The sequence below is a fragment of the Cheilinus undulatus genome, linkage group 17 (assembly GCF_018320785.1).
Source record: "Cheilinus undulatus linkage group 17, ASM1832078v1, whole genome shotgun sequence".
NCBI lineage: Eukaryota > Metazoa > Chordata > Actinopteri > Labriformes > Labridae > Cheilinus > Cheilinus undulatus.
Genome location: NC_054881.1, coordinates 34,328,590 through 34,355,848, shown reverse-complemented (window position 1 = coordinate 34,355,848; position 27,259 = coordinate 34,328,590). Strand labels below are relative to the sequence as shown.

The 27,259-nt window shown below is 39.4% G+C and overlaps 1 protein-coding gene across 4 annotated transcripts; it reads left to right on the top strand.

The window, feature by feature from the left end:
- On the top strand, positions 1-27,259 carry rfx3 (regulatory factor X, 3 (influences HLA class II expression)). 4 transcript variants are annotated; one of them, XM_041810928.1, is made up of 17 exons: positions 1-113; positions 8,272-8,384; positions 8,493-8,581; positions 11,119-11,374; positions 12,205-12,279; positions 12,579-12,760; positions 12,915-13,034; positions 13,114-13,238; positions 13,339-13,454; positions 15,503-15,618; positions 15,727-15,881; positions 15,964-16,061; positions 16,204-16,353; positions 17,890-18,098; positions 18,194-18,347; positions 18,470-18,512; positions 18,993-27,259. In XM_041810928.1, exons 2-17 carry the CDS (start codon positions 8,277-8,279, stop codon positions 19,271-19,273), a joined length of 2,277 nt encoding a protein of 758 aa, XP_041666862.1. In that variant the 5' UTR covers positions 1-113; positions 8,272-8,276; the 3' UTR covers positions 19,274-27,259. The 4 variants fall into 4 exon arrangements, with proteins under 4 accessions (XP_041666862.1, XP_041666861.1, XP_041666860.1 ...); XM_041810927.1 differs by having other exon boundaries at positions 11,116-11,374; positions 15,730-15,881; XM_041810926.1 differs by having other exon boundaries at positions 11,116-11,374.

The window sequence follows — 27,259 nt, the reverse complement described above, 5'->3', positions numbered from 1 at the left end:
CAGCGCCATAGTCACCGTAGTCCTGGCGACTGTAACCCACCAACAACAACCTCTCGCTCCATCATTACCACCTCCTCCACCATCCTCATCTCATCAACCAGTCCACGGCTCAGGTTTGGACACATTTATTACTGTTTTTTAGCCCTTATCCGACTCAGCTCTCGCTTTTGAGGATAATTTCAACAAGGAGATGTTATTGCTGTGCTTCAGGTTTTGTGTGCAGCTGAATGAAGCCTCGGTGAATAGCTGGGGTAGTTTGCTAGCGAGGGTGTTTCTTTGTGACGTGGTAGCTTGATTGCTAACGTTGCCTGTAGATACCCACAGCTGAGAGAGGTCCTGCTCGTTAGCCGAGGCTAGCTATGCCCCCTCACGGAGTGCCTTGTGGCTAAAACTGACCCAAACATGGCCACTTTAGCAGAAAACGTGTTGTACTGTGAAACATATGTATCTAAACTTACCATGCAGAGTGGTAGCATCGGTCTGGGGCTAGTCACTGATGCTAGCTGGTCAGCTGGAGTAGGAGCAGGTGTCTGTTGTTGCTAGGTTGCTAACGCCAGCGTTGCCTTCTTACAATGCCTGTTGGTATCCCTCTTTTTAAGCTAATGTTGCGGTGATACAGCACGTTTCTGTGTCTAGGGGTTAAAATCACGTCTGTAGTAAAAAATAAGTGCATAACGACACAAGGAGGGAAAGTGCTTCCTGCTAGATTTCACATACAAACTGCTATTGACAATAGCTAAGCCATTACTTTCCCTTTTGTCTTAGGGAGCAAGATAGCTTCGCTAGCTCTCCATCTGCCCTCTTTGTGGCTTCGGAGGGCTTTGATAAGCTATCTCTGAAGACGAAGTTTTCTGGGGCCAGCATTGAGAGAAAGAACCTGCTGTTTTTTTACTAATATACCCAAAAATGAAACGTTTTGAGAACCGTTTGGTTTTCTGCTTTGCTCATTCTGCAACTAGTCTGGTAACGTCAAGATTTAGCCACCCGTACTGCCATAACAGGTTAACTCAATATATTGATTACCGGCTTAATGATCACATAATAGATAAATATGCACACGTATTTTCATGGCTAAAAAACATAAAAAGGAGTGAATACATAGCTAGTCACTGTGTTGGAGGAGACTGTAAAGTCTAGAGATGCACCGATCCACTTTTTTTCCAGTCCTGATCCGGTTCTGGGACATACCATTACCTGACTTTAATTTAGATTTTTATCTTAACTAGGGTTGTCAAGATTAGTTGAGTAAGTCACGATTAATCAAGATCCACAACAAGGTTATTATAGTAAACTAAAACTACCTAAAGAACTAAAGCTAAAATGTAAATATCAAAACTAAATAAAAACTTTAGAAAAATACACAAAATAAACTGTATTGTGTGCTTACAAACAAACAAAAATAGAATAAAAGTAGAGACAAAAAGCTCCATACTTTTAGTCTTTGACAGCAGCATACAGACTGCCATTTACACCAAAGTCTGCAGAGTAAGATGGCCTGATTTGATTGAAGACTTCACACAATGGTTATTGTAGGACTTGAGTTGTATTCTAACATCAGATTTGAATAAATAAAATGAAAAGTGTAGAGTAGCCCGATGAATGTCTGTTTTAACAATTGCATGATGTTTATTTTTTCTGACCCTTTTGTGTCTCGCCCCTGTCAAGTTTCGCTCATTGCTGAATAAGCCAACATTAAAACTAATAAAGACAAAACTAAAATGCAGCATCTTTTGCAAAATAAAAACTGAAGAAACCAGCGGTAAATACTAATCAAACCTAAACTGAATTTTAAAACAAAAAGTAAAAACTAATGAAAAATAATAAAACTATTATAACCTTGGTCCACAGTTCGTGCACCTTTTTTTCATGATTAATCTCATAGTCTGTTGAGCCATGACAGCATCCTCCTGCATCCAAAGTGATATAATAAAAGTCCACCACTGCTCCTTAATGTTTCATTTCACTATAAAAACTCACAGACAGCTCAATGGACAAGTAAGAAGTCTACTGAACTTTGTGTTAACACACATTTACCTTTTTACTGTCCCCTTATTTCCATAACAAGCTCCTTTTTCTGCGATAGTTCATGTTAAATCTTGGATCTACTTTTAAAAGCAGGTGTGTCCAAACAGGAAATTGGTTACCCTTAGTTTAAGGCTGTAGAAATATCCAAAGAGACACAAAGAAACAGTGCTGTATGAAAAATAGTGGAATTTTAAAATACGATTCAAAGGGAACAATACATGAGAATGTAAGAGATAAATCACAATTCAAAATAGTAGTCTCTCGACAGGCCTAATTCTAACAGTTATTCTTGCTGTTTAGGTGGTATCGTGTGTAAGTTTACATAAATCTCCAGTAAATCTTGAACAGCGTTTATCATTCAAAGACCAAAAGTACATTAAAATGCATTAAACATTGTTCCCAATAAATTTACGTAGAGTTTATACTGGCTTCAAATAGTAAAAACAGCAGCAACTGTAAAGTACCAACAGCATCACAAGGCTACTGTAGCAAACTGAATATTTAGAATAAAGGTTTAATACTATATTTAAAGGAAATGTGCAGAAATGATTATCTGAAAAACATCTTCATTGAGTTAAAAAACAACCAATGATTCAACTAAACAGGATATATCTAGGGAGTCCTGCAGCAGAAAGCAACACGTTCATTTTTTAAACCAAAGACTGACAAAAAAAGCAAACTGCTACTTAAAAAAGCACTACGTTTCCTGATGTGGGTATTCACAATAAAAGTACTCAAGGAAAACAACATCTACAGACTTTTTTTGAGAACTGTTTATCACTGATTTGACTTTCAGCAGTCAGCCTTGTTGTCACTCTTTACAGCTTTTATGGACTTAAAATGAGGAAATCACAAGTTAAAACACCTTTTTAACAGTCATTTAAGTTGTTGTAATACAAGTCACTGCAGCTCGTATTAAAGCCATGGACAGGCTGACAGAGTGTGCTCGCTTTGGGTTGCTGTTATTACAGACACATTAATCACACAGACACAAAAAGGTGAGGTTTATGTTGTTATCTGACTGTACTTTGGTGTCTGAGGGAAATAGGAGGAGACTGGGCACAGACTGAGTTGTCTGGCTCAAAGCACACTGCTATTAAAGCACCATCAGTGCAATATCTGATAGAAAAGTAACGTTAAATTTGGGCCCAATACTGATGTTGGATCAGATCTGGCTCATCTCTAGTTTAGTCGTTAGCTAACAAACTGATGATTGTTGCCTGATTTGTCACTTCTTTGGATAATAACATGCTATATTAAATATCAAGCATGTCATATTCCCATTACAACCTACACCCCTTTTAAAGCATTTTAGCACTATTTCAGTCCAGGGAGTGTGCATAAGCAGATTCTTGGTTTCCTAATGTTGCATCACAATTATTCTTAGGTCCATTGGGTTTTCTGTGCAGCTGTGACCTCTGATTTGTTGTTAGGGAAGCAACAGGTGTGTGCTTATGCGTGTGTGTTTGTGCACAAAGAGGTTAGTGGAGGACAGGTGCAGCTCTAGTTAGCAGTGAGACCACCTTGGCCTATGTGCATGTTGAGTAATTTGTTTTTCCATCATCATCTCTTAGATATTTTTCCCTTTTTAAAGGCATGCTGGCTATGAACAGTGGATCAGTAAATTTTCATGTATTAATGCTCGTGTTTCGTGACAGGATAGGGTCATAGTTAAAGTGAAGCCCTAAACGGTGCACATTTATGGATGTTATTGCACGTCACCCCAAGTTAGGCCCAACACAGACACAAAACAGGATGTTGACAACTGCTAGTTATCAGATCATGTTACCTCTTACCTGTAGTCCGGCAGAGCAGAAATAGTACCATGCCACCTGCTGCCTGGATCCTGTTACATTTCCAATCACTTAAAGAGGGGCTGATTAATTCAATTATTCAGTCATCCATTTTCATGGCTTAGCAGAATCCAGCATGTTGGGTTTGTTATTTGCTCCTGCCTGCCAGAAATAATGTATATTGTTGATGAAAGTGGAAACCCTAAATGTCCTTGTTTTTCCTTTGCAAATCCTTATCTGCAAGAGCGACGAGAAGGGTGCATCTCGAGTCAAGCATGCGTCATAACGCTGGGAGAGTGATCCACACATTTGGCATTTCTGCTTCCAGGCTTTCTGTTGAGATTTCTTCAACTTTTATTTTATTCACTTATTTATCATTTTGCACTTTACTCCAGGTGTTTGTTGATGCAATGCTTTTGGAATCATTTAAAAATAAAGACGGAGCCTTTTAAGAATTCATGTCACCCCCCACTTTTTCTTATTAACTGAGAACACAGCTCCTAAACAAACACAGCGCTAGCATACCTTCCCCCACTTCAGCCTCCTAATAACACCTCCTTCCACCTGTTTTCCCGCTTTAGTAGCTCGTTATTGTGCGCCTGTCATGCTTTGGTTTGCATTCATAGTATGAGTATTCTGGGTTTCACAGTAATTTCATAAGGCTCAAGTACAAATCAGAGGATATCCATACCTGTTTTGGCACCTGATATAGGATCATTTCTTATTTTCAGTCATCAAAATTGCACACAAACTCCAGCACACCTTCTAAATACATATTTAGTAATGTTTCTGCATGGAAAACACTCATGCAGAAGGCTTTAGGTTAGAAATATGGTGAAGATCTGAATTTTTTTACAGCTTCACTACTCAAATATCAATGTATTACATTCAATAATTTCACAAACCCTCTATTTTTGGGTGGTACATCAGTCTGCCTTTGTCATCCATGATTATTAAAGGCATTTCATGCTTCCATTTATTTTTTTCCTACGTGAACCCCTTGAATATTTGTATGTCAGCGAGAGGAATCGAGGGGAGCAAACGCAGGGCAAATGTTGCCCTCCTTGGTGGCTTTTGTTCCTCTGTGTCTTTGTAGGGCTTGCACTTGCTCAGTGGAGCACAGTATTTAAGTGGGCCACAAGGGAGTGCCTGAATGGTGAGGCAGGAGGTGTGTTCATGTGTATGAAGGGGGGGTTGGGGTGAGGCAACAACACTGTGTTGTGATGCAGTTTTGTTTTTTGTTTTCCCCCCTCGATTTGGTGGGCTCAGTTGGGGCCACGTACTTCAAAACACACAGTGGAATATAAGTCTGAATTCTCCTCGCCACATGAGGCCTCTTTTTTAAAAGTGAGATTTAGCGAGCTGGAGGCCACGGTTTGACATTTCTGTCAGTTTGGTAGCATGCATTCAGCTCATGATGAAGCTCATGATGATAGCATCTTTACCATACTTGCAGTCAAGTCAGCATTGTTGATTTTTTAAGTTATATGACTGTGTTGATAAAATTGCAGAATGTAAATAATAATGCACACACACAACCCCTCCTTAGAGTGTGGAAAATGATCATGTGAACGCTGAAGGAAGCTCTATGTTCATAAATAGTGATTTTAAAGACAATGTTTATTTTTCTCAAACTCTCAGCACACCAGGAAAGCCTGACTCAGCTCACAGCCTGAAGTTTATTCATCTGTTGAAGAATAAAGTGACACCCTTCATCCCAAGAAACAGGCCGGTGTGATAGTGAAGATAAAGGGAAGGGGCAGGCACTCCCTGGAGAGATTTGAAGCTGTTTGGAGACCCAGTTTAATTAACCAAGAGAGGCTTGTTCATGGAAACTGTGATGGGTAAAGAGGCGGCCTTTCCTTAAAAAGGATGTGTGATGCCTGTACTATTCTGAACTCACAAACACAGGTTCAGTTGCTTTTCACACTTCAAAACTGTTCACGTTAGCCTTGATTAAAGAGCAGATCTGCTTTGTATGTGTACATAAAAGTAGCCTCCCAGGACTGATCTTCAATCTCAAGTAACATTAAACCTGCGAAAGTGAGCACTGACCAAACAAGGAGAAGCAGAATCTATTTGGAGTTTGTTAAATATTAACTTGTTTTATGGCTGTGAACATGGTGACAAGACCATGTGTCGCTGATGCATGAGGCTCTCGGTACACTGAGTACAGAAACAAGTGCTCGGGTAGAGTTTCTCTCATGCAGCTCTGGTAGCACTGATTTGGGTAAAAGAGACAAAGATGTGTGGTCGCTCAGAACCTTGTGTGTTCTATTAGACATTGATTAGTTAGTTTAGCGTATTCTATATCTCTGGCTAACCAAATCATGTGGGAAGTTATTAGATTTATTTTCCTCTATGCAAATGTTTTGTCATGTAATATGATAGATATGTTTTTAAAGGCTGTGTGCTCTAGACAAATGTTAGTATAAGGCTTTTACTCAAGTTTGTGGAAGTTAACGTCATAGATTCTATGACATTTACAGCTTGCCATATAAAGTAGATAAACGTTCAGAAACTTTGTTTGTGACTTCTAAGACAAAAGGCTTGCATTGGTTGATTTTACAATAACTTATTAACTTAGAAGCTCCATAAATGTCTACAGTTGTCAAAATGTTCAATGTTTTCATACTTTTTATATGCTACTTTATTAAACAATTCTTTCTCTTTTTTTCTAATGAATTATAGTGTCTAAAGGTTCCAAAACTACATCAGTTTCACAAGAAAGGTGACTAGAAAATCAAAATTGCGCAAAAACTCTAATACTGGTAATGTTTTGTGCCATTAAGACAGTGTACAGAAGGTTGCCTGTCATTTCTACTAAAAGAAGTCACAGAATTATTCAGTCCTTAGGACTTTTGTTGCTGGTCTACCATGACTAGTATCAACATTGTTTGATTTTCATTAGTCTCATGTAAGGCTGCACAATTAACTACACTTTCTTTGTCACAATATGATGAGTTTTTCCCACAGAATGGCACTGTACTTGGGTGGTAGGGATGGCCATCCAACTCTGCCTCATTCTAAGTTTTCAGTATTCATCAATAGTACACTGTTTAAAAATGCACAAAAAACACCACTCAGCTTTGAAATGTCTCATTGTTATTCTGTAATCATGGCAGGTGTGCTGCGTGAGCGGGCACATTTTTGATGAGGTAGCACACTCATTCCCAAAGTCTGGATTAGTACCCATGGTTGGGTTGCAGGAGGTTTGCAAAGAAAGCCTGTGTGACGGAGGTGAAGTGGCTTCTTCCAGGCTTGCAAGACAGAAAGCACCAGGTCATTGCATTAAGCAATACAGAAAAAAATGTACAGAAAACAAAGTTGTTGGGTCACATTGACTTGTACCTAGTAAAAAATAGGTGACCAGAAAAAAGTTTGGAAAAGACTGAGGTAGCATACTGTAGCCATTCTTGAGTGCCAGACTACAGAACAAAACAAGCAGCTAGAAGCTACAAAACAAAGTTGAAACAACAGCATACAATGCTTCATATTTATCATGGGACGTTGCACCTCAACCAGTGCATTTTTGCAGGAGGGGTGCTAGTGGATGTCGCTTGCATGAGCAAATGCTGATTATATACATTTTTTTATTGTAATTTATAAATGTAATTGAGTGATCCACCCAAGTATTAAATCAGAGGATTCATGAAAACAATCAGTGCTTTTCCACAGCATATGCACATGCTAACTGTTGAATAAATGCCCTGGTGTCAGACCATTTTGATACACTCTGGTAAAATTACAATTACAAGTACAATTAAATGCACTCTGGTAAAATTATCCACAGATGGAGAAAACTTGGAACAGTGGCAAGCCTTCCCAGGAGTAACCACCTTACCAAAATTACTCCAAGAGTACATGAAATCATCATTTAAAATGGCATTTTGTATTTACTCAGTTATCTTTGTTCAGTAATAAAGTTTGTGTGATGATAGGAAACATTTAGATGTGACAAATATGCAAAAAAATAAGAAGGCAGGAGGGCAAGAAAATATGAAAGAGGCACTGTATCTGCTACCTGAGATCAATTGGTGCTGATTTAGTTGTGAAAAAAAGATGCTTCTTGGATTTATTCTGTTTAAAAACACATGTTGCAAGCAGCTAAAGCTAATACAGATTCTGTAGTAATAGTTTATTTGTCACACTCATATCTTTATCACAACATTAATGCACATCACATTTTTTTCTTTAATGTTCCAGTTTAAGATAAAAAGAGACTTGATAAAATATTGAGCTTATTAATCTGGATTTAAGTGTTTTTAAGGCTTAATACGTCACACAAAGAAAAAATATTGAATTATCTGTTTTTCCATGTTGTTCAGCCTTTATATGATGTCAAAGTTACTGGTCTAACTGGTGAATCCGTGTTCCATCAGTTAGACCAGTAGTTCAAGAGTGTTTTTTGCTGTTTTCAGTGATCAGACACTGTTTTTGCTGTCCTGTATAGGCGCCATGCAGACCCCAGAAGCAGGCGCAGACTCCACCTCCACTGTCCCTCTTCAGACCACCGTGCCTGTCCAGCCTACCGGCTCCACCCAACAGGTGCCTGTCCAGCAACAGGTACAGCCAGCTTGTCTGTGCACCCTCAATATGTGTGTCTATCGTTGCAATATGTGACTTTATTTGATTAAATTGTTAATATGCAACCCTTGCAATTTGTCCTGCCAGGCCCAGACTGTTCAACAGGTTCAGCATGTTTACCCAGCACAGGTGCAGTATGTGGAGGAAAACAGCAGCGTCTACACCAACGGCAACATGTGAGTCAGTCTGTCACCTAGCTCTGCTCCTACACCACTTCACAAACACTAGTGCTGCGTCTCTGCAGCCTGCTCCTTCTCCTCTTAAATCTCTTCACACCATCATTCATGTCACAAGCACATGATGTTAGTGAGAGACTGTCCGTTTTTGTGTGCGTTGTTTGCTTTCCTGAGGGGTTTGTGTTTTTGATTGTGCTCAGTCACCTGAACATGTTCAGAAGTGGGCTTGTCTCATAAGTGCTGATGCTGTGCCAGGGTCCCCTGGGACTGAGGAATGGGGTTACATACCAATAACAAGCCCAGTCTGAGTTTGTCCGACTGTAATTGCACAAATACACACCCATCAGTGCATGTATGAACACAAACCTCAGCTACTGGTGGAAGCAGCCATAAGGAGTCTCTGAAAGTACTTAAAGAATAATCACGTATGCATGCAGCCGCTGGACTAATAAACAAGTCACTGGTTCAATACAGTAAAAGTAAGAGGTCACAGAGATCACATGGAAAAAAAACCTGTTTCAAATCTATCTATATTTAAGCCTTTGATATGATCATTGTTTTACTGCAGCTAATGCAGGTTTTATATTTTCCTTTTTTTAATTTTTATTTATTTATTTATTTAACTATTTATTTAATCTTATTTAGGTCCTTGAGAGTTTTGCAGATTTTTAGTCTCTACTTTATGTACTTTTTTGCACAAAAAACACTAGAGCAGATTTCTTCTTACTTTGCAATAAACTTCATTCTTATTCTGATTATTTTTGCCATATCATCTCAAAATCATCCGAGGATAATAACACAATGTCCTTGGTCTAGGTAGACTTTATTTAAACAGATATAAAACAAATTCTTTGATAATTTTTTATAACAATGGCACACAACAGCATACAAAAAGCAAACCAGACATTCTCTTCAAAGTCATTTTGTAAAGTTGATATTCATGAAACACTGGCATACTGAAATCAGAGCCTGAACTGTCCCAGGTTTTCAAGACCCACTTTTGTGGGTAAAAAAAACATTAAAAACACTCTGAAACAAACTCCTTTAAGTCCTCAGCGTGGGGCCCCAGGCCCCCTTGGGGGTCACAGGACACTGAAAGGGGGTCACCAGATACCTCCCCTAGAAAAGAATTTTTTTAAACAATTTAAAAAGTATATTTTTCCTGTTTTTATAGGAATATATACTTAAAATTAGTTAAATGTGTAATAATAACATGGTAATTTTGGGAGACTTGTGCTCAAATCAAATTAATTTAGAAAAAACAAACCTAAAGCGTAAGTCTACACACAACTTCTCCTATGCTTCAACCACCTCCAGGTGGGGGTCCCCAGTCTCTGGCACCTGTAATTTAGGCGTTGCAGGCTGAAAAGCTATCAAATAATAACTGTTGGTGTGAAAATTGTGTACAGTGTGAATGTCTTTTTTTATCCTCTCGCAGAAAAAAGTTTCCTTCAAAACATATGATGCCACAGTTGTCTGCTCATATCACCTATTCGTTAACATGCCAGTGTGGTCTTGTATGTATTTGTAAAACCATGAGAAAACTTGCACAGAGAATATGTAAACATATTGCAACTCGCTGACTGGAGAGAATCTCCTTCGGCTTCACTTCAGTAACACCGGACGTGACTTCTTCAATGCTTCTGTGGCACTGAGCATGTCTTATTACTACCCAGGGGTAATGGATACTCACCAGCTATAAATGCATACATTTCCTAAACCCGGGAGTCATATGGATCACTAGACTGGGGATTCCACCCTAGTTCGGGTGTCCAGGAGTTAGCTATCTAAAAATTTTATTTAAAATAATTATTTTTTTAGTTTGGGGGCATAAACTTGCCCTGATGTCTAGCTTTTACTGTGATTTATTATGACCACATGAACAGTTTTTTTCTGGTTATCAATGAACTCAACAGCTCCAGATTGTCATCAATACATCAACGTTTAAAAACTGTTTGTAATGAGGGTCAGTTGGACTAGAATGTTGTGTGATTCAACAAATATGTCAGTAACAATATAGAGTTCAGGAGTTTTTGTCAGTGTTTAAAAATGGCACCTCCGAATTGAGTATTATCGATCCCCATATGTCCCTTTTATCAGCTGTCAAAGACTATAAATATGGATTTATTCAAATATCAATTTAAGTGCTGTTAATTAGCCAGTACATTTGATTATTGGTAGAGGATTATCATGTAATCAGTTAGCCGTATTGTTAATTCATTAGTTCTGCCAGTTGTAAAATACAGAAAAACATATCTGAATTTTACATTTTATCCCAGGTTTTTTTTAGCAGGGAGGATAAATGAGAGTTAAAAGGAATAAAAATATGTCACCTGTTCAATCAGTTCATTGTGCTGGATGATGAATGTCTTCTATTGACTTTTTCCATACCTTATATATAAATTTGACGTTTCAGCAAATGTTCACCCTCTTTGTACTTTGGTACCTTTTTAATAAAGCATGTTTAAAGGCTGTTTCTGAAACCTTTTTTCTTACGTTTTCTGTTCTTTAATTTTTACTTCCCTTCTGAACAGAAGAACCTACTCATACTCAGAGCCGCAGCTGTACAGCCAGAACAGCGGAGGGAGCTACTTCGACACACAGGGCAGCTCGTCACAAGTGTCCACTGTGGTGACATCTCATGGCATGACCAACAACGGAGAAGGGGGCAGCGGGGGAATGAACATGAACCTAGCGGGGGGTCAGGTCATCAGCAGCAGTCCTGGGGCTTACATCATGGACAACGCTGGACCCCACCCTGCCACCCAAACCGCTCGAGCTTCCCCAGCTACCGTAAGTGCTCATCTGACTTTGTGAGACTCTTCCTGTAAGGTTAAAGGATCCATTCCTCTCATACTTAATCCTCAATATTTCCATGATAAAGACACAGTTTTGTCTGCACTTCCTCCAGGATCGTTTATGTTTTCTCTGTCTGTCATGGTAATCCTTTGCTATTGTATGCACTGTGTAGGTGGAGCCTGAACCTCTGTAGGGTTCAAACCTCTGCCAGCACTGTTCTCATTGTATCATTAATATTTAATGTTCAGCTAATACAGGGCTTTGTTTCCTACTCTGTTATCCATCCTTGTTGGTGATGAAAAAAGAGTCTTAGAATCTTCTTTTAAAGAAGTAGAAATGAGAAAGTTAGGAAAAAGAGCAATACTTTATTAGTCTTATCAAGAAATTCCCAGAGTGTGCAGCTAATTGTCTAGTCAAAGTAATGCTCTTGAGAAGATAAAAAAAAAGTTAATACAAAAAAGAAGAGTAATAGTACAGAAAAGTCAGAATCATCTTTGCACAGTGCTCCTATCCTCTGTTTCTGCAGCAGAGTCTGGCCTTCTACAGCTGTTATAAATGAATCTGTGCTGGTGGAATATTGAAGTGTTGTTTGTCTGCCAGCCTTACATGACTGATTAAATGAGTCTCCTGCTTATAATCCAACATTTTCCTAAAAAGATGGGTCATTCTGCTCTGCTTGGGTTTAGCGGTGCTTGCTGTAGGACGCTTTCTAGACTCTTTTTTATCGTTTGCTAGTGGCTACTAGTGTCAACTCTATTTTCCCTTGCTTTTGTTTTGATTTCCCCCTCTTACATTTTGTTGTCCTGTGCTTCATGGTTTATCAGATTGAAATGGCGATTGAGACACTCCAAAAATCTGAAGGTTTATCCAGTCAGAGAAGCTCGCTGCTCAACAGCCATGTAAGTTGCTTTTAAAGACTGCTTTCCCTTGCTTTACCACTACTTTTGCTTGAGCTACTCTCTTGCTTTTCTGCTTCTGTCGTTTACATTTAATTTCCATGCTTAGTTTGCTGTTCCTGTTGCTTCCGTTTCATAGTCTTTTTCTTTGAATTCCCTTGCTGCCATAGGCATGCTTCTGCAGAGGTGTGATGCTGCAGCATCAAGACTAGACTGTCACCCTGAAGTCTTGCCAGACTACCACTGTGTGTGTGTGAGTGAATCTCCTGGGTAAAGATAAAAACACCTGTATTCTCTTGTAGCTCCAGTGGCTGTTGGACAACTACGAGACAGCAGAGGGCGTAAGTCTACCACGATCCACCCTCTACAATCATTACCTGCGCCACTGCCAGGAGCAAAAACTGGACCCTGTAAATGCAGCCTCTTTTGGCAAACTCATCCGCTCCATCTTCATGGGACTTCGTACAAGACGCCTCGGGACAAGGTTAGCTATCTTTATTTAGATTTCCTGTTTTTAAAGCAAAGAAAGTTTGTTTTGGAGTTTCAGCTTGTTATGTAACAGTATCATGCTTGTCTTGCTATTCTTTTTGTTGTCCTTCTTCTCTAATGTGAGCTCACTTATGGTTTTTATCCTGCAGAGGGAACTCCAAATACCATTACTATGGTATACGAGTGAAACCAGACTCCCCTCTAAACAGACTCCAAGAAGACATGCAGTACATGGCCCTCAGACAGCAGCCTGTACAGCAGAAACAGAGGTATGCGTCCAGATGTGCAACACCTGCTTTGACATGGGTTTCTTTTTTATCCTTGCTAAAGTAAGTTATGCATTTCCAGGTTCAAGCCGGTGCAGAAGTTTGACAGCTGCTCTGGGGAGAATTACTCAGGTGGAGGTCAACCCCATCCTGGTGCAGCAGAGCAAACGGTCATCGCACAGAGCCAACACCACCAGCAGTTCCTGGGTCAGCTGCCTCTCTTGTTATCCGGATCCCTGTCAAACTAAACAGAATGTTTTCAGAGCATTCCAAAGAATTAGATGTGATATTTTTCTCTGCCAAACAGATGCATCGCGGGCACTCCCTGACTTTGTGGAGCTGGACCTGGGACAGAGCAATACAGAGAACATCAGCGCCGAGGATGTGAAAGCTCTCCAGTCCCTTTACAGAGAGCACTGTGAGGTTAGATCAAAGTTAATTAAATTCATAATGAGAGCAGGGGATGGATATATTCAGAACTCAAAGTAGGATTCCTGCAGATCCTTGAAAAGTCTTGAAAAGTCTGAGATTGGACATTTGAAATTTAAAGCCTTAAAAAATCTTTAAGTTTTATTTTTACCAGTGAGAAGTCTTAAATTTTTGAAGGCACATTTAATAAGACACGTCTATCCAATCTTCAGTTTCTGACCATTCTTTTTTGCATGTATGGTTAACCACATAACAAGGGCATTTACTGCAGGGCTGCCGGTACATAACCTACCTGTCTGTGTGTCAGCCCCTCATTGGACGTTTTTTGTTTTTTGTTTTTTTTTTTTCTTTCTTTAGTTTGGGATTTGATTAACCTGACACGCCAGATGGATTTGTTTCAAACTTTATCTGGTAAACCTCTCATGGACAGTGTTTGGAAAGGGCAGAGCCTTTAAAAAAACAACTCAGAGGGTGATTGAAAGAATGTTCTGTCTATTATATCAGTACACTAAAACACGTGATGGGGAAGCTACCGAGGTGCATCCCCACTGAGGAGTAAATCCAAAGAGAAATGCATAACACGAACCATGGTGACTGTAGACATGTCAGTACTTGACTTTTGTCGTTTTTGAACAGAAAAACAACTCACTGCTGTTCTTTGTTCTTTTTTTAACAAAGAAATGTTGTTAAAGTTCTTATAAAACTTACGCTTTAGCAGCACCCACGCTAATGTCTTCTACCATAATTGCACCAGCCTCTTCTAGCTGCTTGCTTACGTCACAACTCTGCTGCGCAAGAAAGTACTGCCCTCTGTCGCTGATTGGTCCTGTCACTTTCTAACTGGGCCCAAACTGTTCAGTTGGGAGCTTTGCAAGATGGATTCACCAGTGAGAAACACGGAAACAGGCATATCCATCTGCTTTGAAAGGTTAGGATTGGATTGGGACAGAATGGAATTATTTCTATGGGAGCAGGATGGGATGGGGTTGAAAATCCTCTCCTGTGCACAAACATGAACTAAATGAACCATGTATTCTCCTCACTGAGACTCTGCAGGTATTCACCAGCAGCATTAATTGATCTTGAGGGTCCCATGCAGAGGAGGAGGAGGTGTGAGCAGTGATCCGAACAAGTTACAGATCAGCTCTTCTTCTTCACTAGCTTCCTCCCCAATGATTTTAAAGTGTCAGGGGCATCTTGGTTAACTTTGTAATTCCCAGTTTGATATTGTTTCCTGTCACAACAGCTCCTGGTGTCTGTGCAGTGTTGATCTCTCAAGACAGTTTTCACATTGACGAGAAATCTTGTGGCGTTTCAATCTTGCGAGATCTCTTGGCACAAGATCTTGTAAAACCCCTAGAGTTCAAAGAAAAAAGATCCAACCCTTTTACAGTAGTGTAGCATTTATTGATTTATATCATCATTATCAATATGGCTGCAGGCATTTGAATATAAAGCCATCTATTGAGTTCCCCGGCAAAGCCACATTTCCATCCATTAAACCTTTTCTTTATTTAGGTTCTCATTTTCACCAGGTAATCCATCTCATACAGATAATTCAGTCGTCCAGTATTTATTATGACATCAGCTTACTAGTTTAATCTTATTTAAGCTTTCTTTAATGAGAAAAGGTCAGTAATGCCAAAATTACTGAGGTAAAGTTTTGAGGTTGAGAAAAGGACGTGTATTTAAAGTTTGGTTGGAATCAGAGTGAGGAAACTTCAGGAAAGGTCATGTGTGCATATTGTGACAGAGCTTTGTAAATGCCAGCTGCTGGCATTTTGGAACAGATTTTTCTCTTCATCTTGTGAAGTTTTCAATCAAAGCTTCACTAATGTCTGACAAACTACAGATCAGGACGCCTACAGGTGCTGACCCCTACTTATTGCCTTCTTCTAATGATTAAAGTCTCAGCTCACTCAAAGGTAGAACAAGTTAAACAGACATTTCCTCTCTTTCCTGACACTTGTAGGGACATAATCTTGGAATTGAAAAGGAACATGTCTTCTTTACTGATTTTGTTTACACTGTTTTTGTTTCAGGCTATCCTGGATGTGGTTGTCAACCTCCAGTTCAGTCTAATTGAGAAGCTGTGGCAGACATTCTGGCGCTATTCCCCTCCTGACTCTGTAGAGGGCGCCACAATAACAGAAAACAGGTGAGGTTAAAAAGCTTTTGTCTCAGATAAAGTGGGTCAGTTAGCTTGAGAGAAATATTACCAACCAGGATTTGATGATTTCATAAAGGCACCTTCTTCTCTCTTTAGCAGTGTCAGTGAGATTGAAGCCCGGCTCCCTCGCTCACAGCTACTGGTGCTGTGCAGAAATGAAGCTGTACTCAAATGGATGAGCACCTGTGACCATCTAATGTACCAGGCCCTTGTGGAGATCCTTATTCCTGATGTCCTGAGACCCATTCCCAGTGAGCTTCACTTACACAAAACCCACTTTTGTTTACAGTGCTTCTAGATACTGGGGTTATTTACTTTTGTTGTGTTTTTCAGGTGCCTTGACTCAAGCCATTCGCAACTTTGCCAAAAGCCTGGAAGGTTGGCTCAATAATGCCATGAATGCCATTCCACAGAGAATGATCCAGACCAAGGTCAACATTTATTAAGAACTTACAAAAGATGAGAACATGTTACTATTTACAAACAGGAGAAACATTTTTGCAGTTTTATTTTGAAAGGTATTTTTACTTCTGGTTCATAACAGCTGGGCTCTTGTGTCCACTCTTCTCTCAGATTGCTGCTGTTAGTGCCTTTGCGCAAACACTACGCAGATACACATCTCTGAACCACCTGGCTCAGGCGGCACGCGCCGTGTTGCAGAACACGTCACAGATCAACCAGATGCTGAGTGATCTCAACCGTGTTGACTTTGCCAACGTACAGGTGAGAAATGGTTTTTGTTACATGTGTGCACTGAAATCCCAAGTTTGTGCCTTAACACACTAGATATGTTGGAATAAGATTGCTGTAAGCATTAAAACAGCTCTATGAGTGAATGAATTTTGGATTTAGACAATTAGAACATTTCTACCTCTTTCCTGGCTTTTTTTTATTTGGGCAGGTCAAATATAGCTGCCCAAGACGTCATCAGCTGCTATGGGGAATAACCCCGCACCCTAATGCTACAGGGATATAAAATCACGGAGCAGTTCACTTCAGTACAGTCTGTTGTAAGCCAGTGTCCTTAATTGAAAATTAACAGCCAGCTAAATGTTTTGATTTTGTTCATTGTGAGGTAAATTTCCCAAATCTATCAGCCATGGTAGGCTATGGTTCATTAAAAGTATCATAACAAAGAGATTTGTACCAGAAAACATTCAGTTTAATCCCCAACTTCTGTCTCTCTGCTCTGGTACAGAGCCAGGCAGCTGCACTCTGGCTGTGGGTCACTGTAAGGTAAGGGGTCAGGCTAAGTGCTGGAGTGCTTGTCTATTTTTCACTTGGACCAAATGCAGCTTACCTGCTGAAGGATTGTTTTAGCCATATTTCACTTAAGTCCTGGATGACTGAGAGAAGTGGGCTGTGACTGTCTCTCTCCAAGCAGCAACAGTTCAGTCCCTCCTGTCTGTTATCGTTGCGATGCTAAAGTTTAGTGAAGGTTCCCCTGATAGACATTAGGCGGCTGGAAAGCTCAGGGGTTTACATTGTTGGCTGTGGTATGGGAGATTAGGGGTTCAAATCCCAGTCAGAGCACAAGTGTCCAGTGTGGGCCCTTCAGCAAGGTCCCAGGAACACCCGTCCCAGGTTTGCTAAATGACATTGTAACATTGTATTCCTGCCTAGACTGTCATAATAAAATTGTCCAATGCTTATCATCATTGAAGACTTTTATTTTGAAGAGCAACATCAGGAAATGGTGGCTTTTCAGCAGCAATTCAACAACTCAGACATCTCATAAATGGGAGAAACATAATTTCACACAATTCAAAAAATGAGATATAAGAAATTCCTGAAGTGTTAAATTCAGGATGAGAAAATGAAACTGAGACTTTTGAGCTCTAAACTGTCTGTCTGTCGTGACATAAAAGTGATTGTTTCTCTGGTGCCTGACACAGAGAGCTTATGATTTAGTAGAGCAGACAGATGATTCCTCCAGTCAGGTTGTAGCATTTTTTTTATTTGAAAGGATTGTATTTCTCCTGAGAGGTCGTGGCTTCTGCTCATTCAACCAAAGCCCACACCATCCTAGAGCAGATTTTACTACCTAATTTTCATAATTTTGAAGCTTAATTTTATAAACTTAGAGGTGTTTTTCATGACTAAAATTTGGCCCGTCATATAACTAACCTAAAATATGGATTTTTCTCATCTCTTTACAGGGACTTAAACTATTTCCTCTCTGTCAGTCACATAAATTTCGTTTTGTTCCCCAGTTTGTGTAAATGTAAACCAAGTCTTTTTCTCTGTGCTGCCACACAGGAGCAGGCATCGTGGGTGTGCCAGTGTGAGGAGGGAGTGGTTCAGCATCTGGAGCAAGACTTCAAAGCCACACTGCAGCAGCAGAGCTCTTTGGAGCAGTGGGCCGCCTGGCTGGACAACGTGGTCACTCAGGTGCTCAAGCCTTACGAGCATCGGCCCAGTTTCCCCAGGGCAGCTCGACAGTTCCTGCTCAAATGGTCCTTCTACAGGTCTGTATTAAAACAGATGTGCTGAAATAATCAGTGGTGAGCAGCATTGTTGCATAGAGAAAAGTACCTGGCTTTTTATTTTCATGTGTGCACAGTTCTATGGTGATCAGGGACCTGACACTGCGCAGTGCTGCCAGCTTCGGATCCTTCCATCTGATTCGCCTCTTATATGACGAGTACATGTTTTACCTGGTGGAGCATCGGGTGGCCCAGGCTACCGGAGAGACACCCATTGGTGTCATGGGGGAGGTACTGCTGTGAAATCTTCTTATCAGATGTGAAATCGTTTCTGATTAGTTTTCTTTTTTTAATTTATTATCTATCTGAACCTCCGAAAACCTGACTGATGAAGATGTGCATCTCTGTTTCAGTTTGACAGCCTCAACACCCTCTCTCTCACTAACATTGATAAAGGTATGTGGCAAAATCTAACATGCATGAGAATGTAATCTGTATCTAATAACAAAGGAACCCACTGGTGACCCTTTTGGGGTCTTGTGAGCAATTATTAATGTATTTTCAACTTAGGCTGGCTACACAATGGATCATTTGAGACTCATAGTATCCAGGAGTGGAAAGTAACTAATTACATTTACTCAAATTACTGTAATTGATTAGTTCTTTGGGGGTATTTGTACTTTTTTTAGTACATTTTGAAATCAGTACTTTTACTTCTACTTAAGTTCTAACCAGAGTAACTGTACTTTTACTAGAGTACAAATCTCTTGCATTTTTCCACCTCTGTTGACTTCACAGTAACAAATCAAATCATTTCACATCACATCCCACAGAAAAAGTCATTTACAGATTCAGTGGTATCATTTTGATGATTATCTGTTGTAAGCAGAACTTATATTCAGCTTTGGGTTCTGCAAATGTCTTTCTCCTGTCTAGAAGAAACAAGCGGGATGGACAGCGACCTAGAAGAGGACACGGAGGAGACCGGCGAACCTCTTGCCAAGCGAGAGAAGTCAGAGCACGAGGTCATCCAGGTGATCCAGGTCGGGGCTTTAGAGGATGGGTCACACCCCGTGGTCGGAGTCGTCCAGCCAAGCGTCCTCCACTCGTTGCCTCAGCCCCCTCAGGACCACAGCGAACACATCCTCACCCCCTCTGCTGGTACTCCCACCATCCGCCACTGCAGCGCCACAGGAAACACCTACGCCTCGGTTTGAGGGTCTGAAGCTAACACAGGCTCTGTCCTGTTTGTGCCGTCTCTCTCTCTCTCTCTCTCTCTCTCTCTCTCTCTCTCTCTCTCTCCACATATCTCTCTATCTGTAAGTCTGGATGTTTCTGTCTTTATCATGCATTGTGTCTGTCTGCACTTGTGTGGACACGCTCTCCTCTCCTCGCTATGCTCGGTCTATGAGGGAGTGCTGACATGATGATACTCTGGCCACAGTGTGCTATTTGTGTCTGACTGCTTAGATTCTGGATGTGCGGCCATCCCATCAGTCTGTGCTCTCTCACGATACAGCAGCTGGAGGAGAAGGACTAAGCTAGCCTGGTAATTGTTTCCTGCCTGACTTAATGCCTCTGTCTGTCTGTAAAGACAGATTCTATTTTAAAGGATAGTTAGACTCCTTTAACCTACTGATGTCTCAGAGCTCAAATCCACGTCACTAGTCCCAGCGGAGCAGTGTCATCAATTATTCAACACCTTTGCCTCTTGTAAATAGTTTTGTTGTACTTTTTTAATTGGTATTTCCCATGGTGCTATCATTGTGTTTGTTTCAATTTCCTTTTAATTTATGTCTGATTTGGATTCCACCTGCTGATTTGGCTAAAGAGAATATTTTGAGTAATGTATGTAGCTATAAAACAAAGGGATGACTTTCTTTGGATGTAGAAAAAAATGATCATGGGAAATTTTTGTCTGTTCAGTTTGAAGAAGAAATGGCAGCCACCCACTGATGACCACTTTTAGATGTTAGCCACAGAAAAAGTAACCCTAAAAAATCTGTGCTGCTGCTTGTGTAAATAGAAATGAGATTGAGAAGACTGGCTGTACAAACCACTTCCTCAATGTTAGCTTTTCTATGCACTTTGTGCATAACGCTTGCCTTCGTTTGTTGATAATGCTCCGTAGTGCAGTTTACATGACCAGCTTTCACCTTAAAACAACTTAGTAGACGTGTTTTCCTTTATTTTTTGCAGTTTCTGTCTTAAAATCTCTTGAGTTCAAGAAGGACCAAAAACAAACCACGTAGAGGAAGCTGAGAGTGAGCCATTTGGGCCACCCGCGTGCTGTTTCCTGTCCCACAGTGCCATGTCGCAGAGCAGAAGGAATGTCAGGGATTTAATGTACCTCGGCTTAATCATAGTGCCTTATCCTTACAATGCAGCTGTCCTTTTAGTCCCGACTGTGTGCTGCACAGAGCCCACAGCCCCCTCTGCATCGTCCCAGTCACACATTTTTGGCTTTCTGGAGACTCGTGGCTGGATTTGGGCGGGCTCATCAGTGTCGAGACCACGGGATGCAGGCACAGACCCACACCTGTTGTTCTCTCTGGATCAGCTCTACTAAGCTTATGTGAATCATGTTTTTTAGCCTTGCTCCTGCCCTCACTCTGCCCTACTGAGGCCTATTCTCACATTAGCCTTCGTTATCGAGTGTGTGCGTACGATTGCATAAGTCTGCACTGTCTTTTTTTAATGTACATGTGTATATAAACCTGCGTGCGTGCGTACGTGTGTCTGCGTGTTTGCCTGTATGTGTTGGAACACATCCATCAGTCACCCTACCTCAAACCAGTGGTGCCAGCCCTTTGACGCGTGCAGCACAGTCACCAAACCTTATTGCACACACACTCACACACACTCTCACACACACCACTGTACTGCACAAATCTCAACACAACAGAGAAAAGCTGGATGGTTTTTCTCTCACCTCTGACACATTTTCAATTCAGTTTTTAGCCCATCAAATGCTTTCATCCTTTTAGTTCCCTGTTTAAAGACCATCTTTGTACAGTGGACCAAAAGTAGATATTTTGTGATATTCAAAGAGATTCAGATATATATAAATATAAATATATATATGTATAGTATATATAATGATGATACACTACATATATTTGTTGCTTTTTATGTGTTTGAACGGATTGTTGATGTATTTCCTTTGGTAGCTCCTCTGTAATTAGTTCATGTTAGACTGTGAAACCGGGAAGGCATTGGGACTAACTTCATTCATTCGACTACATCTATACTTGAATTGTTCGAGCCTTCTATGTCGTGGAGAAAACTGAGATTAATCCTCTAAACAGGAATATTTTGTTACTAAAAAAATGTTATTCTTTTTTCATGCTTGTTTAAATGATTTGCTGTTTCTGTGCAGAAATGTTAATTTATTGATATTTATTGTGTTTTGGTTTAGATTTTCACCCATTTTATCATGTTATTATGGGTACTGATAGTGAATTGTGAGTTAATACACTGCAGTGTGCAGACCTACTGGACAGGAGGACTAGATTTTTCTCGTTTTTTCATTCTAAGTCATACACTGGGAAGTTGGCTGATTGAAAGAAGGTTTGCACTCTTATTTGCTGTATCCACACAAGGCTTTTCAATATACTAGAAATCTAAACTTACATGATACAAGTAAAAATTAACCAATATCAACACCTATTTTGATATAATGAAAACAAATATAGAATTCTAAACCGCCAACATGAAGACCTCTTTGTTTAAATGATCGAAAACTGCAAGTAAACTGCTGCTTTGGACAAATGTGTTGCAAGCAGTGGTTTGAGCTGTTGCCTTATAGCACGAAGGATCCTGACTTTGACAAGGTCTTTACATGTTAGCCCCCTGTGCATCCATGAGTTCTCTCCAGATACCCCAGCTTTCTTCCCACAGACCAAAAACATGGTTGTCAGGTGACCCGGTGACTCTAAATTGTCCGTAGATGCGAATGTGAACGTGGCTAGTTTGTCTGGCTTGTGGCTGGCTGTTGAGCTGTCCACAATGTCCCCGTCTCCCTTCTGCTCACCCAAAGAGCTGGGATCATCTCCAAATAGGAAAAACAATATAGATCAGTGGTTCTCAACTGGTGGATTAGGTCTGAAAAGTGCCACATTTTTGTGGCCAAAGATGTTTATAATGTATGAATGCCATAAGTGGACATGGATCAATGACATGACATGCATATTTTTGTGTCCAGTCTATTATTTTCTTTTGAAAAAGAAAAAAAAAATCAGTTAATTGCTTATATCTGTTTGTTCTGTGAAACCTACTTTGCTTGAATACATTTTCAATATATTTGAATAATATAATTAATTTCATATTTATGCATCTCCAACCCTAAAAATGTCAGGTGGTGTGAGTATCTGAGTAAATAACAAGATTACTGACACTATTGAAATTTTTAATTGTGAGAAATTAAAATTAGAATACTTTGGCATTAATGCAATCAAATGTTTAAAATTTTTAATTTTCAAGTTAGTAAAATCATCAACAAACTTTCGTCCTGGAATGTGCAAGTTCTTAAATGTCAGGGTGGCACAGCCGTTACTATTGGTATTTTATTTTGAAATAGTTGGGCGGTAACACCTCACATGTCAGTATTGTACAGCCAACATAAAACTGCTAAAAATGTATTTCATCATAATAATCTTGATTTTAAAAATATGTTTCTACTTTTTAATATAGCAAAAGTAACAATATGTATCAGAGTATTTGTCTGTTTATTTGAAATTAGCGGCAAATGTCAGGTGGTGCAGCTGAAAAAAGTGTCACTGTATGAAATTAATAAAATCATTTAAAGCTCTTAAATGTTTCTAATTAGGTAAATGAGGTATCACATATTAAAAAATGATAAATTAATGTTTTGCTTGGGTGAGCTGCTACACTTTCCAGACTACATAGGTTTATTTTGAAGACATACATGTCCACCTTCTAAAAAGAATGAAAGTAACAACATTTGTTAAAGCATTTACCTGTTTAATTTGGTTACAAATGTCAGGTGGCAACAGCCACAAATAAATAAAGCCTTATATATCATTGATTTTCTTAAGATTTCAACTCTCCTTTTCCTGGATAACAAAGCTGGTTTTCCAAAGATAACTTGGAAATTCCTTGAAAAATTACCAAATTTCCATGCTGTCTTTGTAAAAAATTTAGTAGAATATAGTATGCATACCTTCTCCCGCTAGGGTCAAAACTGTAACGTGTCATTAAAAACATTTAAATGGTTGAACATTTTGAAGAATTGGTGTTGCGGTTTCCCCAAGGAGATGGAGGTGGGTCCTCATGCACGGCCAGTTGAGAACCACTGATACAGATAATAAAGGATGGATGTTGCCAACATATTTGTGCAATTTAAACTAGGGATGCATGATATCATGATATTGATATCGGCAGATATAAGCTTAAAAAGTTAAATATCAGAATCTGCAGATATTAAAGTTTCCACATATACACAACTGTTATATCAGCTGTAAATATTGGCCGCATGTATGAATAAGTTTGTGGAGTCTTAGGCAAAACCAACAGACCTGTTTCAGCTAAAGTTTTTTTCTTTGTTCACCCTCATACCTTAAACTCAAGTGGTTTCTAAGGACGCAAGTCTGTTTCTTTGTTAATGCTTGAATTTAAATTGGGTCTTAAGTTATGTAGTTTAAATCCTTGTAAAGTGAAATTAACACACTAGAATGTTGGAATAAGGTTGCTTTGAAAGTGAAAACATTGAGATCTATGTGTGACTGAATTTTGGCTTCAGACCGTTACAAAGTTTTTCACCTCTTTCTTGGCTTGGTTTGATTTGGGCAGGTATATAGCAGCCAACAACGTCATCAGCTGCTATGGGGAAGTACCCCACCCCCCTAATGCTAAAACAATACAAAATCAACCAGCAGTTCATCTCAGTACAGTATGTTATTAGCTGGTGTCAATAAATTTCCCAAATCTATCAGCCACAGTAGCCTGAAGGTCATTAAAAGTATTACAACAGAGAGATTTGTACCAGAAAACTTTAAATTGAATCCCTAAATTCTTTGTCTCTGCTCTAGCACCGAGCCAGGCAGCTGCGCTTTGACCATAGTTCCCTGTAAGGTCAGGTGGCAGGCTAATTGCTGGAGTGCCTGTCTATGTTTCACTTAAACCAGATGCAGCAGGAACAAACATCTTACCTGTTGAAGATGTGTTTAAATCCATATTTCACTTGTCCTTTGTCCTTGATAATTAAAAAAAAAAGCAGGCTGTGGCTTTGTCTCTCTCAAAGCAGAAACCATTCAATCCCTTATGTCTGTTAGCATCGCAATGCTAAAGTATAGGAAAGTATCTGTTAATAGACATGGCCTATTTCTGCCAAGACTGTCACAATATAGGCCTCCAATGCTAATCATTATAAAAGACTTTTATTTTGACGTGCAACATTAGGAAATGGATTGTTTTCATTAGCAACTTGACAACAAAGATGGCTCATTAACAGGAGAGATGCATAACTTCACACAAGGCAAAAAATGAGATATTAGATATACTTGGAGTGCTTAAATTTTGAGAGGATTTCTTGTGAGTGGGCATGGCTTCAGCTCATTCAACCAAAACACCCACACCACCCTAGAGCAGATATTATTGCCTCATTTTGAAACCTTATTTCATAAACTTAGAGACATTTTCATGACTTAAATTTGGCCCGGCGTTTCATAACACAGTGGCCTGTCATACAACAAACCTTAAAAATACATATTTTTTTATCACTTTACAGGGACTTTAATGTTCTACATTTATAAATGGGCACTGGCAAAAATTAATTTGTAAATACAGGCAAAAATCCAACATTGTGCATCCTTTTTTTAAATCTGTACAGGAGTTTGCTTGCAGCTTTTCCCAATAAGAATAGTGCTGCAGTGATGCTAGTTTTTGATCCAAAATAAGATACAAATAGAATGAAATCATATTGATACCTGTTTCGACACCACAGCAACTAAACGTATACATTCGAGGCACCAAATATCGGGTAATTTCTTGTTTTAATTATCATGAGTGAACTCCTGCACATTGTCTACTGCACATAAGCATTGGCAACGTTTTGGTTACCGACATATTTTTGCAATTTAGACTGTATGGAGGAGTTTTCAGTCCTGCTTTGGGCACCTGTCTTGGCCTGTCATGTTTTTTAAAACTTTGACACTTGTGTTCATGAAAAATAAAGTAGAGAATGTACTGTTCAAACCATGGTGTCAAAATGTATCGAACATTTTGACAATCTTAACTAACTTTCCTTGAGTTTGTTTCAATCAAGTTCTATAAACACTTTAAGTGGACAGGCTTTAGCGGTACTTGTCTGATCATGTCTAGCTTTTACCAGATCTAAGGAATCACACAAACCTGGCTTTCTTATTGTGCTGCTGGAGGATGGTTGGAAAAGTGTGCATGGAAAGGTCATTGAACTTGAAGTAGCTGCAAGTTGAAGGCCTGAGGCGTTTTTGTTTACAAGAGTGTGTAACCACAATGAACTGGGATGATAGATCGCTCCCTGCCTCCTGGTGTTAAACTGTCAACCTGAGTGCAGAGACGGTAATGAAACTGGTTGATAAATATTGAATCATCATCCTTTCTGCTTTCTCCAGAGCTGCACATAAAGCTGTTTGTATATGAACTACTGAGATATTGCATTCCCATTGCTGCATTTTTTAAAGACTTGAGTTGTAAAAAGTGAAATGGCTGTTAACATTTTAATTTGTGTTCAAATCTGGAGAGTGTGTACGGGTATGGAATGATTTTGCTCATGGCATCTTTAACTTTTCTTTTGTGAATCTCAGCTCTCTTGTCACATAATGAACTACAAACTTGTAGATGTAAAGTTGTATAATTTTGTGCCTGAGTGGAAAATGGCTTATGAAATGTTTCCTTTGTGTGCTTTAGGATCATAAGTGCTTTCTGGTCGTGCACGCCTCCCATGTGCTGCTAGAAACTTTTTGTTCCCTTCTCTTTTCTTTCTTCTTTCTATAGACTTGATGTGCCAGACAGTGATTTAGCTTTCTGCATCTCAAAGGCTGCCTGGAAACACTGAACTGATGTTAATGCTGCCAACACAATTGTACTTTATTTCTGTAAGATCGTTTTTGTTACAGCTGTTTGCAAAAGAGCCCGTTTCCAACCAGGAAAAAAAAAAAACTTTCCGTTACTTGTTACAGGAGTGAAAAAAAGCTCAAATATGCCTCTCCACATGAACACAATGGCAGCTTCACTGACCCATAGCAGACTCCAGTGCCTTTAATTTCACCCCGGCCAGAGCAGGTGGCCTGGGTGACTGTTGGGTCTCTGGTGGGCTACAGATCGAGGCTGACGTGCTGCCGCCAAGGAAGCATTTAGACCTGTTTTTAGACTGGACTCTTTATTTACTGGATGTGACACCACAAAGCATTCACTCTTATTTAGTTTACACATCATAGATTACCTGCGAACGGCTTTTTATTGTACAGAACTGGTTAATGAACAAGGAGAGTTGCTGTAAGTAAAAAAAAAAAAGAAAAAAAAAAAAGAAAGCTCTCTTTTGACTTGTTTTCTCATGATCGTGATTTCTTTTGTCAAATATTTCCTGAATGCTGTGACCTGTTTGAGATTTGTATTTTGGATGTGATTTTCAAGTGCCATTTGACAGTGTAGTGAGTCGTGGCCAGCTGTAGCACGCTCTAATGCAAGCACAAGCATTTGGCAGTGGCATTTGGGGATTTTTTTTTTTTTAATTCACCCTAGACAAAAATATGTATATATCAAAACTGAAAAAGGTATATTTATTTGTGTCCTAATTATTTGATTTGTTCTTTTGGTGAAAATTTTATCAGATATGTTCGGCTAAAGTGCTTTTGTGATTTCCTTTTCCTCTTTTTTTGTTTAATGTGTAGTATCTGATATAATATATATTCACACAGATTTCATGTGACTTTCTTTTTGTGTGCCATTCAGTTTTTTCTTCTCGATTTGGCGAGCAAACCAATGCGTGTTGGGTGATTTGTATTGTGTATTTTACATAAAAAAACAAGGACAATTGGGGGACTTTTATATTTATAAAGACGATATCATTTAGTGTGTCGTATTGATGAATATAGAAACTATTAAAGACACATGTAGTTTGGTTTTTCTGAATATTTCAGATCTCAGCTCAGGCTAGCTTCTTAGTGTTGTTTTCTTAAAATTTGTGACTTGTCTTTGCAGTA

Coding starts and splice junctions, on each gene's coding strand:
- rfx3 (XM_041810926.1), top strand. CDS start 8,277: ATGCAGACCCCAGAAGCAGGCGCAGACTCCACCTCCACTGTCCCTCTT. Junction 12,280..12,578: donor GCTCGCTGCTCAACAGCCAT/GTAAGTTGCTTT, acceptor ATTCTCTTGTAG/CTCCAGTGGCTGTTGGACAA. Junction 18,348..18,469: donor CCATTGGTGTCATGGGGGAG/GTACTGCTGTGA, acceptor TCTCTGTTTCAG/TTTGACAGCCTCAACACCCT.